Below are 14,806 nucleotides of genomic sequence, written 5' to 3' on the forward strand. Positions count from 1 at the left end.
GTAAGCTAGCCCCACCAATTTTTATCCATTGGTCTATGGCTTTTTTGTCTCCACGTACTTTCTTCCTTGCATTTCTTCATGTATTCTATCACTTCAAAGCTCTTATTTTAGAGAATCTACAGTAACTATTCAACAAAATCTTGTTTTTAACTAGTGAAATCGAACCAAAATATTCCCTCCAGATGATGCTTCACCATAAGCTTACAAGTAGCCTAACCTTCTACAAGTTTCGTCAGTACGTCCATGTATTTTTTTTATTTTTTATTTTTGTTGTGTTAGACAAAATTCATAAAGAGTTGCGTTTTGCGTACGGTAAGCATGCCTGGCCCATGAATCGGAATGCTCAAACATGAGTTTGGTCTGTGTTTCCACCCCTATTTTACCAAAGCCATTGATCAGGTGTTTTCAATGCTCAACGAGGATGGATTGAAAACCACCTAACACCAAAACACAAGGGGCCCACCCCCAAAAGTATCCATCATAGGAGTTCCATGCCTCTAGCCTACCGCACTCAAACCTAACAATGACGTGTCAATTTTCCATTCGTTGATCCAAAAATGGGGTCCATCACTCCTCCCTGTCCTTTTATGCATGCCTTTTGCATGATTTTAAGATGTGGGAACGATCTAATAGGTTCGCACGTATGTGAGTTCCCGTGTGTTCGAGCTGTGTAGCCATTTTCAGACTCTCCCAGAACTAGGTCATTCCATAACTCAAATGGGCCACACCACGTGAATTTACAGGCTCCAGACTAGCCCTGATTTCATCTTATTCCCTGTTATGTGGCCCACCTGAGTTTTGGATCAATCTGATGTTTCGGACGTATAGTGAAGATGAGGCAGCACACACCAATGCATGGTTTGGATTCGATCACACATCATAGTGTTTTAAAGGTGTCCTAATTAATCAATTGTCAACGTCCAGAACAAATTATTTTTTACATTTCTACATCAATGCCATCCAACATGCAAACCCAGGTTTTCACTTGTACAAGTGGGTCCATGTTTCAGGCAATCCAGACCGTTAGTCCATCGAGTCCCAACCTAGATAGAGCATGCTCCAGATCTCTTCTCAATATGACAACCCCTATCTTTCAAATTTGTGGCCTGGAAATCGACAGTTAAGAAGAGATGCAGTAACTGTCTGCATTCATCTAGAGAAGAAGTCCAAACAAAAAGTTGGCAGCCAGATCCAATAAAATAGATAAATAGATATAACTGAGTGGAAAAAGAAAGTTAAAAGGAATACTCTTCAAGTATGACCTGATCCTAATATGTATAATGGAATCAAATTGATTCCTACATGCATTTCATCTCCTGTCTCAGTTAAGAGGGGTCATGGAAAGAACAGGTTCAAAATCATGATCGATTCCTTTTTCAAATCCTGCTGCAGCTGCACGGGCCCTTCCCGCATGCCACAGATGACCCACAAATAGGAAGAATCCTATGACAAAAGCTTAGAATCCGCAGATTTTTGCGCATCTGAATACATGGCATGGCACCATCAGATGAACAGCCTAGATTGCTTAACAATGGGACCCACTTTACTTTGTACACACTCCAAGCATCAAGAGTCAAGACACCATCCTGATGCACCACAATCCTATATTTTAGTAAAATTGTTTCGAGATGCTAATACTAGAAAGTTCCCATGGTCCATTGCTTTCCAAAGAAGAGAGAATTTTTCCTTACCTTTTCTGTGTAAAATGTGAATGTAATGCATCAAAATAAGTGTAATCGAATTACACATAAAAACTACATGTGGGCCATCATCGTATGTTCGCATCAAACATCCATGCTTCCCAGAGAGAGAAAAGATCCTCGATTGGCCCATGATGACTGAACACAACAAGCCTCTTGCAGCGCCGATGATCTATTGGGCCATGATGACTGAACACAAAAAAGTTTCTTGCAGCACCGATGGTCCAATGGACTTAAGGTCGATCAAAGGAGGAGTGGCTTTAATATCCTGTATCTTTTGCAAATGAATGGTTGAGATTATACGGGTCGAGTTAGAATCTACCTTGATTGATATGAGCAGCTTGGTGCCTATGGGTTACAAGTTGAACACCATGACTCCCCCCAACTTTACTCTGGTATTAAAAGTTGACTTCTAAAAAACAAAAAACAAAAACGAAGAACAGTGCATGTTAGTTAGAATTTGATGAATCGAATAAACCCAACTTATTGTTATCAGATGAGCAAATATACGAGTGTTCCCTCATTACCACAGTAAGTTTTTATCGCCATAACGCCTCTTGCTTCCAATGGGAACAGATGATTTTAATACGAACCGTCATTTCCAATGTTCAAGTCTACAAAGAATAATGGTCACTGCAAGAAAATAAATAAATAAAAAGAAGCCGTAAAGCAATGCAATTTCGTCTACATAAGCCAAAAGATGCATGATTACCACCGAGGAACTATATAACAAACATCAGAATTAAGCTTCCTAGCACAGGTGCTGGGTGGAATGTTTTGTGACCAATCCTACTCCCTCAACATGGGTTGATGTGGCATGTGTTCAAGATCAGGACTGCTCATCACGTGGCATGTGCACCGTCTATTTGTCTGGCTGTCACAAGTTTACAGTCTAATATGGACCATCAATAACCGGACCAGCCTGATCTTGGTCCACCGAACATAAACACTGGGGCACACATGATGAACAGCACAGATGCGGCATGCACATCGGAGAGTAGCCTTTGCATTTCTCATATAGAAAGCTTAAAAAAGCACCAAAAAAAAGACAAACAACAAATTGCAAGAAGTGGGTCCCTCGTTCTGATAAAATGATTTGAGCACACAGCATTACACTAGAATTGTGATATTGATTGATTCTCAAGATTTATAAAGGGCAGCACAATATTTTATGAATTCAACAAAAGAACTATGGCTTTGGGTTAGTTATGTTCATTACCTAAATATATTGGACAAGAGTTCAGACAGCCCAGATACACACTGATTTTGGATTTAAAAAATTCGCAGAACTCTGAATATAGGACCATCTTGAACCCCCTGCAATTAGGATTTCGTGGAAAACTTTGATACCCCAAAAAACCAAATGCCACCAACCCAAAAGATTTATATTCGATTGCTTTTGGGAATAGAAAGTCGCAAGTTACGAGCATCTTATGTAAACAATACGACGACCGGAATGCCCTCAAATTTATATTTAGACAGATTTGATACTTTTAACAGTAATAGCAAATCTAATACAACGGGGACGTAAATCTGTCTTCAAAACACAGGGTGTCTATAGCTTCAAATTTAAGACGCAAACTAAGGATACCATGCATATCCCTGGGCTAAGCATCACAAAAGAGAACTACCATTTCCATCAAACCTCTAAACAAAAAACTGAAGAGTGAGGTGGGAGGAGCCGTTCAAGGGGACGAACAAGATTCAGATCGCGGTTGCAGATTCAAGAGAAGATTTACTGAGCTTCGGAAGAAGACACAAAAAACAGATGCAAGGGAGGAACAGAATACTTGCAGATAGGGAGGGTAGAAGGGAAGAAGGATCAAAGATATGAAAAAGGCAAAGGGGTGGAGCTCAAAGCAAGGGGGGATTACAACCAGTGGGCCTGGGAGGAGGGATGATTGGTGGTAAAGAAGGGCTCGGTTAGGGATACCGGGGGAAAGCAGGGGAGAATTGATCGAATAGATAGTTCCCAATGTTGTTCGTTGAGTACTTTCTGATAGAATGGTCTGAGAAACATCAGTGGGGAGCCTTCGGAAGCTGCGGGAAGGTGATGGACATTGTTATTCCAAAGGATAGGAAACTAAGGACTCCAAGGGGTTTGGTGTTTGTGAGAATGGCATTACAGGAGGAGCTGGATCGGGCCATTGCAGCTCATTACGGACCAAAAGCTGCTAACAACACTGCATTCATTAGGGACTTAGGGTGTAAGGAATGGTAGAGAAACTGGGGATGGGAATAGATTTTATTTTTTCTCTGCTCTTTATCAAAGCAAGCCCTTGCCAGCTATATGCAGCTGAAAGGAAGAGCTTCGAAGAAACAGCATTGCTGAGGTGAGAAGATCATCGAGCTGTGTCATTGATTCAAGCAGAGGTGACTCCTGCAAAGGCTTCTATTCTCTCACAAGTGCTACTGGAGATGGAAGAGCAAGTGATGGCATTGGTGTTACGTGAAGAACAGACTCTGGATAGAGCAGAAGAGGAAGATATGGGTCAAGGGGAATCTGACTCAATGTTGTTGACGACGGACATCTCCCCCATTCAAGAAATCAGAGAGATTATGAGTGAAAATCACAACTCTCTGCTGCTTGGGGTGGGGTACGGCAAAGACTCGGAAGCAGATGCAATTTGTTTGGTGGGAAGAAGGGTAGGTGTATCATTTGGTGAGGGGACAGGCATTACATGGCTCTGTTTAAATTTGTAAAGAAGCAGGGGAAGAAAAATGCTCAAAGGGATGACTTATTGTCTCCGAAAGAAATAAGGGAACTGCCAAGGTTAGAATCATCTGTCTATTACAATGCAGGGGCGTCATCTAGAAATGGGAAGAAAGAGGGGGGAAGTGCAAAATGTTTTAAATGAAGATGCTAATATGGAATGTTAGGGGGTTGAGGTGTTGGCAGAAGAGGGTGAAGATTAAAGGATTTTTGCGGACTCTGTGGGATGTTAAAGATAAAGAATGGGTGGTGTTGGATGTTGATGGTTCAGCAGGGGTAAGGTAGTGATGTGGAATTCAAGGGTTTGGAAAATGGAGGACTCTTGGAATGGCAAATTTTCTGTCTCTGTTTTGTCGAAACTTGAAAGGCTCTTCACAGTGTGCAAGATGGGCTTTTACATCCCATATATGGTCCAAATTTGGCAGCGGAAAGGTCAGCATTCTGGGAGGAGCTTGATCCAATTAGGAATAAATAGCAGGCTCCGTGGTTGTGGGGGTGACTTCAACATAATGAGATTCACTTAAGAAAGATCGAATCAGAGTCAAATAACAAGGAGCATGTGGGCTTTCTCAAGCTGGACAGACGGACATGAAATGGTAGATAAACCAATGGGTAACGTCAAGTTCACATGGAGTAATGGATAGGAAACTCCAACCATGTCAAAGCTCGACAAATTGTTGGTATCATCTGATTGGGTGGATAGGAATCCTCCCATGACGCAAAGAGGTTTATAAAAGCCAGTGTTTGATCATTTTCCGGTGCTGTTGGAAGTGATGAGGAAGATTGGAGCCCGAAGTCTTTTAGATTCGAATTGATGTGACTGAGAATTGAAGGCTTCTCAGATTTGGTAAAGGAATGATGGAACTAATTCCAAGTCACAGGCCAAGCCAGATTCATTCTGTATACGAAAAAGAAACTACTCAAAAACAAGATTGTTGAGTGGAAAAAGGATGTGTTGGGGAATAACAAGGAGGAAACGGAATCCATTCTACACAAGACATAGGCTCTGGATGTGAAGGAAGAAAGTGGTGCCTTAGCAGCTGAAGAGAGGGCATTCAGGCTCAAACTTTCCCAGGATTATATGAATGGGCTGATAGAAGAAGAGATCAAATGGAAGCAAAGGTCATGTGCCACGTGGTTAACCGATCCATAGTATTGCTAGTGCGCACTCAATGAATAACGGAATTCAGAGTGATAGTGGAAGGAATAAGGTTTGAGGAAAAAGAACAAGTCTGCAGTACTATTACACATTTCTATGAAGATTTGTTGAAGGATAAAGGGTGGAAAAGCCCTAGGTTGGAACATTTGCCATTCAAATAGTTGATGCCAATGCAGGCAAAAAAATCTTGAGAGGCCGATCGCAAAGGAAGAGATCAAATTAGCAATGGATTCACACGGGGGAAGACAAAAGCTCCAGGACTGGATGGTTTCCCAATAGCATTCTTCACGACTTTTTGGGAATTAGTCAAGAAGGAACTTATCAGCTTTATAGAAGAATTTTTGAAAAAGGGTTGCCTCGTCTAGTGCCAAAACTTGAAGCCTCATTCATTGCTCACATCCCAAAAATAGAGGGAGCAGAAAATCTACGTGATTTTCGCCTGATTAGTTTGATCAAAGGACAACATAGAATCATTGTAAAAATACTAGCTATAAGATTTAGGGCAGTTCTAGATAAGGTAATTTTGTAAAGTCAATGAGTTTTTATCAAGGAAAGGCAAATATTGGATAGTGCACTTATCGCTCACGACTACTTGGATGCGAGGCACATAGAAGGAATTTAAAAAAAAAAAAAAAAAAAGGAGTTATATATAAACTGGATACTGAGAAGGCATGACCATGTGGACTAGGGAATTCTTGACTATATTTTGGGCCGATTGGGTTGTGGTTTGAAATGGAGGATGAAGAGGAGTGTCAGTTCCGCCAGATTTTTTGTCATGGCTAATGGCTCCCTTAAAGTTTTTCTTAAGGGATTCCAGGGGTTTGAGGCAAGGGGACCCGTTACCTCCTTTCCTATTTGTGGTGGTGACAGAAGCACTAAGCAAGATGCTCAACAAAGGTTAGGAAATAGGGTTGATTAACAGTTTCACGGTGGGAAATTTGGAGCTTCTGATCTCTCACCTTCAGTTCGTGGACGACACAATCCTATTTTGTGACACAGATGTGCAAATGGTGGACAATTTGAAAATGGTGGTGAGATGTTTTGAGGTCGTATCAAGTAGAGTTAACATATCTAAAAGCAAGGTGATTAGTGTAAGTGCTCAAAAGAAGAGGTGGCAGAATTGGTAAGTATTTCTGGATGTAGGGTTGGGTCTCTTCCATCTACGTATTTAAGTCTTCCCTTGTGTTGACAAGCCTACTAAACATCCATGGGATAATGTTATTGAAAAGATAGGAAGTTGACGAGATGGAAAAGCAGAAGCCTATCGTGAGGGAGGTTAAAATAGATCTAGGCCGCCATATCAAACTTACCAAATTGCTTTTTATGTCCTTATTTAAAAGCCCAATATCGGTGATTGATAGATTGGAGAGGGCATGAAGGAATTTTCTATAACAAAGGGTCAGGGTAAAACAAAAGTTCCCATTATTAAAGTGGGAAGAAGAAGTTTAATAAACCATATAGGGAGGCGGACCTGGTATTAGAAGTTTGGCGCAAATGAATCAAGCTCTATTTAGGCAAATGGCTATGGAGGTTTGGGTCGGAAGAAGACAGGTGGTGGAGGGAAGTGGTAGAAAGTATGGCCTTCAGGATAGGGGTTGGTGGGTGAAGGAATCAACATGTTGTAGGCCTTTGCCTTTTGGAAGGGGGTATCTTCATTAACGAACAAGTTTTAGGGCGATGATCCATTACTCATCGGGGGATGGGAAAAGAATTTGATTATGGAAGGACTTATGGATCAGGGAAACTCCCTTATTGGAGACATTTCCATCATTAGCCAGAGTGGCAGAAAATCTGGACTTGAATGTAGATCTATCCTTCACAAGATCCGGTGATTATGTGGTGCGGACACCCCGATGTCATAGAGACATCGGAAATTGAAATGGAGGAGTAGGGTCTGTCTAATGGAATGGCTACATCGGCTACAAGTGGTTCCTGAAGAAAAGGACTCAATCCTGTGGTCATCAGATAAATCAAGTCGAATCTCGGTTCGGTCTTTTTACAGTTCAATTGGCCATGCAAGTTCGAGTGAAGAATCCGGTGCTTTATCGTTTGTTTAGTCTAGCGGAGTACCCTCAAAACTTGCAGCTTTCACATGTTGGGCAGGAAGGAATAAGATTCTCACCATCGACAATCTTCAAAAAAAGATCAATAGTAATTCCTAATTGTTGGTCTTTGTGTTTGAGTGGGACAGAATCACTGCATCATCACTTCATTCACTGTTCCTTTGCAAGAATGGTATGGGAAAAGTTCATATCCTTCTTCGAGTCTCCATGGGTAATGCCAAGGTCCAAGGTCCCTGGTGGGGTACTATTAGCTTGGCTAGGAGGCAGTTTTTTTTTCAAGTAGAGGGGATTGTTTGGAAGTTAGTAATGATGAAGATCTTCTGGGCTATTAGAGGGACTGGGGAGAGAAATGGGAGATGTTTCCAAAACAAGAGTGGCTCTGTGATGGAAGTTTATAAGAGGACAAAAAATGTATATAACAGGGTGGGCTTTCTATATTAAGAAACTCAACTAGAATGTATGTTAATCTTGGGAGGGATGTAATATATTTGTAGTGCTTGAGCTTTTGTGCTCCATTAACAAATTACCATTACCTTCAAGAAGAAGAAGAAGAAATGCCATCCACACCAAGGGTCTAGGATTGCATATTCCAGGGCTATTAGAGTTGACTTTGAACTCCACCTTCTGTGGAGGTGTTAGCACCTCTACCTGTATGTGTGTTCTGTAAATTCATATGATAATATACTATGAACAGACTTGATTGGTGTGGAATGAGTTATGTGGTTATCTTTTAAACTTCAACTGCTTCAACATCCAGACAGCTAAACCATTCATGTAGAAATGTGGAGCTAAGAGACCATGTAGTTCACCCACATTTTGCATCCACTAGGTTTGTGGAATAAATGTTCCGGAATCTGGACTGCCAAAATCATGGGCCCCATTCTGAACGGAACATAGCCCAAAAATACTATATGGACCCCATACTGGATGGAACATAGCCCGAAAATCATACCGAGATGATATCAACCATCTGATTCCAGCTATTGAATTTGAATATTTGACCACCAACCACTTTATGTTTAACCACCCACTTGATAGCCGATGGTCGTGATTTTTCAGTTAGGCTGATAAGCTATGATCCATCCACAATGAGTATACAATTTGGATAGCCTGGATTGCTGTACGTGTAGGCCATGTGTGCGGCAGACGCGTCACCACAATTTTGAAGATGATGGTAAACAATCACACCATTGCCCACGAATGTGTATTCTGTTGATGAGAAATCATGTGATCCTTTGGCTGTGGAAAGTGCATTATGTACATGGGTTTTTTGTTTGGACAAGTGGAGAGCATGACTCATGATCCAGACTAGATGTGGCAGTGGGTCAGGATTAGTTCAAGCTTGAGGTCGGTGGCTCGGCCATGGTCTCATTCATTTACTAAATGGGCCAAAAATTGAAATCCAAGCTCAATCTACAGCCCATGGCCTAAGCATGACGCTTTTTCTTTTTTTTTTTGAAGATGAAGCATGCATATACTAAATAGGTCTAGAATATTAAGTTGAGCGACCCAAAATAAATTATCAGGCCCAAGCCCCACTCAAATGTACCTATTTACTTGATGGACCTCATTTTTAGGCCCATTAGCAGTATTTAAGAGGTTTATGGATTTATAACCATCATATAATTTGATCAGGTTACATCAGGTCAGCTAGAGCCCGCCCTGTTGACTTAATAGACATCTAAACCTAACAAAAAAGCAAGGTCAGATGAGCTGGCCTGTGGACCCGACTCAACCCATTGCCTGATCTAATCCAGACCATCAGTCTGCTGGACCCACATTAAATGGATCACACCTAAAATCTCCCAGATTAGAAGATCCTAGCCACCACATCTTGGAACTTTTTCCAGTTGCATGTGGACCTCATCCCTCTCTTATTAACTGCCTATTTGTAGGCCACAAATTGAAAGGTCAGCATTGTCATATCAAGAAGATTGTTAGGGCATAGTCCATCTGCGGTAGCGCACAAGAGACCAATATTTTCGATCACTAACCATAGGTCCTGCTTGTCCAAGAAACCCAAGCATGCTGTGCATATCTTCAGCTTAAGGAACCTATAATTCCCCTATTTTGATTTACTTGCAGAAACTAACCATACTCTAATTCCTTGGCTACGATAAATTTCATAGAAGAGAAGATAAAACCTTAGGCACTAGCCGCTTGGATCTCCTAGGAGGCAGCTGTTCCCTTGCTAAATTCTTTGAACTTCTTAAATTCTTCATTGTGGATTCAGTGTGGGCATTGTCATGATTTTGACCATCACCGCACTGTCTTTTACTCTGGAGTTCTTCTGGGAATTCTGAGTCATGAGTTCTTTTACCGGCTGAGCCCGACGGGTTGTCAAATTGCAAAAAGCTGAAGAAAAACGCAAGTTTTACATTTGGAACAGTGAATCAGAAGTAATAGTGAAATAGAACTTTTTTTGTTTTTGATTTTTGTTTTTGGAAAAGACATTACTCTGAGCTCTCTTTCTCGTTTACTAGTGCGCCCCTTCCCTGCATACATGAAACATATAAAGTTCATTTCTAGCATTCAAGTTGAAAATTGAAAGAAAAGAGCCAACAAATGTCAATAGGTATGGGACCCGTGCACCAGCTGATCCCAAGCCCATGTGAAGGAGAAGCATTGATATCAGGTGGGCAGCTGTTCATAGAACTTTGCCAAGAAATCACGAGAATTCATGTTTCGACTGTAATTGGAAAAGCAAGATTGATCTCAAATAGCTAGGACAAAGCTACAATGATGATGGTGATGAAATACTTTGTCAGTTCTAATTATTGTTTGGTTAAAAAAATTGGTACATTTTCCATATCCTCTACATGGATACCACTCCCATACAAATGAATCTCATGCCCAAATGAGCACCCTATAGGATTTGAAGGGTCCGGGTAGGTTTCTTGAAAAGAACAAATGTAGAAAACAGATGCATAAAAGAGAAAAGTGAAAGGGACTAAGTACTGCAACTTCAGCACCAACAACACATCACACATTGTATAAAGACCTGCTTAAAAGTTTGTGAATAACATATACAGATGAAAAAGAAGACTTGAATAGATACTATCATTGGATTAGGATATCTGAGGTGAAGGAAGCTTTGAGAAAGAAGAAAACAGGAAGGCCCTCAGACCAAATGGTATACCAATAGAAGTTTGGAGGTGTGGGTGATACCGTGTTATTTTGGTCGACAAAGTTGTTCAACAAGATTGTAAGATCAAAGAAAATGCCAGACGAATGGAGGGGAAGTATCGTGGTATCTATTTATAAGAATAAAGGAGATACAAAGGATACAAAGCTACACTAACTATCATGGGATTGAACTTATGACCCATACCAAGATATTTTGGGAGAGAGTGAATAAGCAAAGACTGGGGCATAAAACGAATGTATCAGAAAATCAATTTGATTTCATGCCTGGGAGGCCTATCATAGAAGCTAATTTCCTACTTAGAAAAGTGACAGAGACACATAAGGAAAGGAGGATGGATCTCTGCACGGTCTTTGTTGACTTAGAGAAAGCATAAGACAGAGATTTAATCTAGGGGGTGTTGGTAAAGGAAGAAGTTTCAAGAAGATATATTGACATGATTAAGGATATGTATGAGGAAGGGCCCAAACAAAAAGAAAAAAGCTAGATTTATGGAGCGGTGCTTTACAATCTAAAGGATTTTTAGTCGAACCAAAACAGAGAATAAGGAGTGCAATTTTAGTAATAATAAGAGTGAAAATGAGGAATTAGTTAAGATTGCTGACAAAGAAGTTTCCCAAAATGGCCACTTTCGATACCTTGAGTCAATAATTCAAGAGCATGGAGAGATTGAGAAGGATTTTGCCATAGAATTCAAGCTGGGTAGAAGAGATTGAGATGTGTGTCTGGAGTTCTACATGATCATCATGTAGCAGTCAAATTGAAAGGGAAATTTTATAGGATAGCTATAAGACCAGCCATGCTTTATGGGACAGAATGTCAGGCAGTTTAAGAACAAAATGTTCATGGGATAGGTGTAGCTAAAATGAGGATGTTGAGATGGATGAACTGCAAGACAAAGGGCGTAATTAGAAATGAATGCATCAGAGGGAACTTAGAGAAGCACCAATAGGTAATAAGATGAGGGAAATTTGACTAAGACGTTTTGGTCATGTGCAACAGAGACCAAGAACCGTGCTGGTTTGGAGTGAGTTGGTACAAGTTGGAAGGTTCTAAAAGGGCGAGGGGAAGGCCCAAAAGGAAGTAGATAGAGGTAGTACGAAAAGACTTGATCACCTATAGTCTACTGACGGTACGGCCCTTGATAGTGGAATGGTTGTATAGGATTCATGTAGTCGATCCCAATTAATTGGGATACGGCTTAGATATGATGATATACATGTTAAAAAGAAATTTGATTAGATATAGAGGATGTATCGTAAGTTATGATGCAACCAATTTTCCCCTCCAACATATGCTTTTGAAAACGGTTACAATACGGCAATATTGGTCCCCACCGTTACATGATAGAGGGGTGAATCGGCTGACTAGAAAAAAGTGGTTGTATCAGTCCGTATTGACCAATACAGCTTTTTGCCACCAATATAGGGCCATACAACCATAAACGGACACTTTTATTTATTTTTCTTTTATTATCTTTTATTTCACTTTTCCTTTCGTTTCAACACTAGAGGAAGCTAGAAACTTTAGATTAGATCTAGGCCTATTTTGGGAATCAAAACTTACTTAAGACTAGATTTGAATGGGATTCAAGTATTCCACGAATCCAAACGGAATGGAACATTTTGGGGAGAAGCAAGAAAAAGGGTAAACCATCACTCTTTTTTAAATCCTCTTTTCATTGTCTTTCAATGCAGTGGGCCATACTCCACCAAAAATGAGTGATTTCTATTTGATTAGGGCATAAATGGTCGATTTTTAGTAGGTCAAGCCAACATACAATTTTCTTTTGGTGTTTTACATTTTTCCTACTTCCCATTCATTTTTCAAGATTGCTTGGGCCAAAAAAAAAAACATATTTCGTCTTATGCAGATCTGACAAGGTCTACACGCACCGCATAATATCGATTTTAGACCCGGCGGATACGCCCGCCGATACATTTATTCAAAACCTTGTTCCAGCATGTCACGTGTTGAATATCCAATCCATGAAAAGGCTAGCCACACCATGATAAACACCTGTTATGGAAATTAGGTTGATCCAAATTGATCAGGACATAACATCAAAATCAATGGGCATCCAACGGTAGAACTCAGTGTACTGGTTTGGCCCACCTAATGAGTAGATTGTCCTGATTTCCATTTCAGGGGATAATCATGGGTTTTTTTTTTTTAAGATAAAAGATAATCATGGTATAACCCAACTTTTGAACAAATTGGATTTTGTAAGTGCTTATATGTTTAGCACACATATAGTTGTCAAATTTCGTGAGACAAAAGTAATACAAGTCATATCGCAAGTATGGAATTGCAACTACTCTACATGTCCGAAGATCAGCTCAAGATTGGCTTATCATCTCAAGAAGACGTCACCTGATTTCAAGAGAAGTTGAAGACAAGTTGAACTATGTATTTGCTAAACAACAGGTGATATAACCCTAGAGAGACCTTGGGTTAGGTACGTTCAAAAATCTATTTCATTTTTGGGTTATTAATAGTATTTTTGCTCTAGAGTTCGGCTAGCCTAACTTCTGGTTCGGCCAACCTAATTTTCTCGACTGTCCTACCTTCAAGTTCGGGCTAAAAATTAAAATTTGTTGAAAATTCAGTCAGCCTAACCTGAAGTTCGGCCAACTCGAGTGAAATTCGGGTCAAATTCCAGCAATGCAATCTTTTGGAATTCGGGAGAATTCGACCAATCGAATTTCACCTCAGGCCAGACGAATTTGGATAAATCTTAACCCACGCAATCCGATAGCCATTGAAACGAATCCAGTAGAATCCGGCCAGCGAAAGCTATTCTTAGGCTAGCCGAATTTCCAATCTCTTTGACAATAAAAAGAGACCTTCTCTCATTCTAAACTACAACGAAAAATCACTCTAAATCTTCTGCAAGTGAGAGAGAAGCTCAGGTCCTCGGCAAGCTAATTATGTGGTATTTATAAATTCTTTTTAAGCTTATTCAATTCCCTTCATCGAGATTATTTCAATCTTATTTTAAAGAGTAATCTATACTCCTCTGGAAATTTAAGAGAATTGAATCAGTAGCATTTGGGTTTTTTATTTTTAAAAAATCTTTAGAACCCTATACTCTTTCCGTTTGAGCGAATAATGCCTCCTTTAGATACAAGAAAGAAGAACTTTGCTACAAGCTTCTACTGCATCTTCAAATTTACGTTTGAAGATAAGTACTCTATTATTCTATTTCATTTAGGTTTTTCTGAGATGGCCTATGAAAATCTAAGTGGGTTGATTTGTGATAGCCCGTGAAAATCACAAAAGGAGTTTTGTTGTAGTGAGCCCATGAAAATCACAAAGAACTATATTAGGTTGTTAAGCTGAACCTGTGAAAACCTTGTTATAGTGAAAGCCAAAATTACGAGCGTAGTAATTTTGGGAGTGAAGTAGATGTGGTTTTTAAAGCACCGAACTACTATAACCCCTTGTGCCTTGTGGTAAATGCTTTATTCTTTTTTGTGGGGTATGTTATTTATTTCATTCTTGTGGTGAATGCTGTAATTATTTTATTTTCTCTTGCTAATTTGAAAGATTGATTTTAACGATATTCATGAAATAAGGTTGTCCTGCCTAATATTTTAGGTAAAGCTTGTCCTCGAATTATTTCAAATCAAGGTTTCAATACTTGGACGATTGAGATTTATATTCTTTATATATTCCGCTTTTATTTTGATTATTTAGCATTATCCTATTCACCCCCCCTCTAGGACATCTTCTTTTTTTTTTTTTTAGAGGGGGGGGGGGGGTTAGCTTGTTAGTACAAGCCCCACTGTCAGTACACAGCCCACTGTTAGCCACCCCCACTAGGGAATCGATACCAAGACCTCAGTGTTGAAACGAGGGTATCTTCACTCAGTCTACCACTTGAGGCCCTCTAAGACATCGATAGCTCACCTTTTCAGATTTTCTACACATGTAGTGACATGTTGGCAAGGAAAAAACTAGCTGTGTCATAACTTATAAAGCCATTGTGTATGATCATTTCTCTGTTAAATGTTTCTGAATAAA

The 14,806-nt window shown here is 40.0% G+C and overlaps 1 protein-coding gene across 10 annotated transcripts in view; it reads right to left on the reverse strand.

Annotated features, from left to right (window-relative positions):
* Nucleotides 1-1,236: 1,236 nt before the first annotated feature.
* LOC131246375 (uncharacterized) overlaps nt 1,237-14,806 on the reverse strand; it is a 38,216-nt gene continuing 24,646 nt past the window's right edge. For 4 of the 10 annotated variants that reach the window (XM_058246453.1, XM_058246446.1, XM_058246449.1 and 1 more), the window contains exons 6-10: nt 10,093-10,130; nt 9,780-9,990; nt 8,169-8,283; nt 2,228-2,333; nt 1,636-2,109 (exon numbers count right to left, since the gene is read on the reverse strand). In XM_058246453.1, coding sequence (XP_058102436.1) covers nt 2,296-2,333; nt 8,169-8,283; nt 9,780-9,990; nt 10,093-10,130 — 402 coding nt within the window. In that variant the 3' untranslated portion in view covers nt 1,636-2,109; nt 2,228-2,295. Of the gene's footprint in view, nt 1,587-1,635; nt 2,110-2,227; nt 2,334-8,168; nt 8,284-9,779; nt 9,991-10,092; nt 10,131-14,806 lie in introns of those variants that run through there. The other 6 variants (XM_058246451.1, XM_058246452.1, XM_058246454.1 and 3 more) reach the window with 6 other exon arrangements.

Source organism: Magnolia sinica, chromosome 5 (genome assembly GCF_029962835.1).
Source record: "Magnolia sinica isolate HGM2019 chromosome 5, MsV1, whole genome shotgun sequence".
Classification (NCBI taxonomy): domain Eukaryota; kingdom Viridiplantae; phylum Streptophyta; class Magnoliopsida; order Magnoliales; family Magnoliaceae; genus Magnolia; species Magnolia sinica.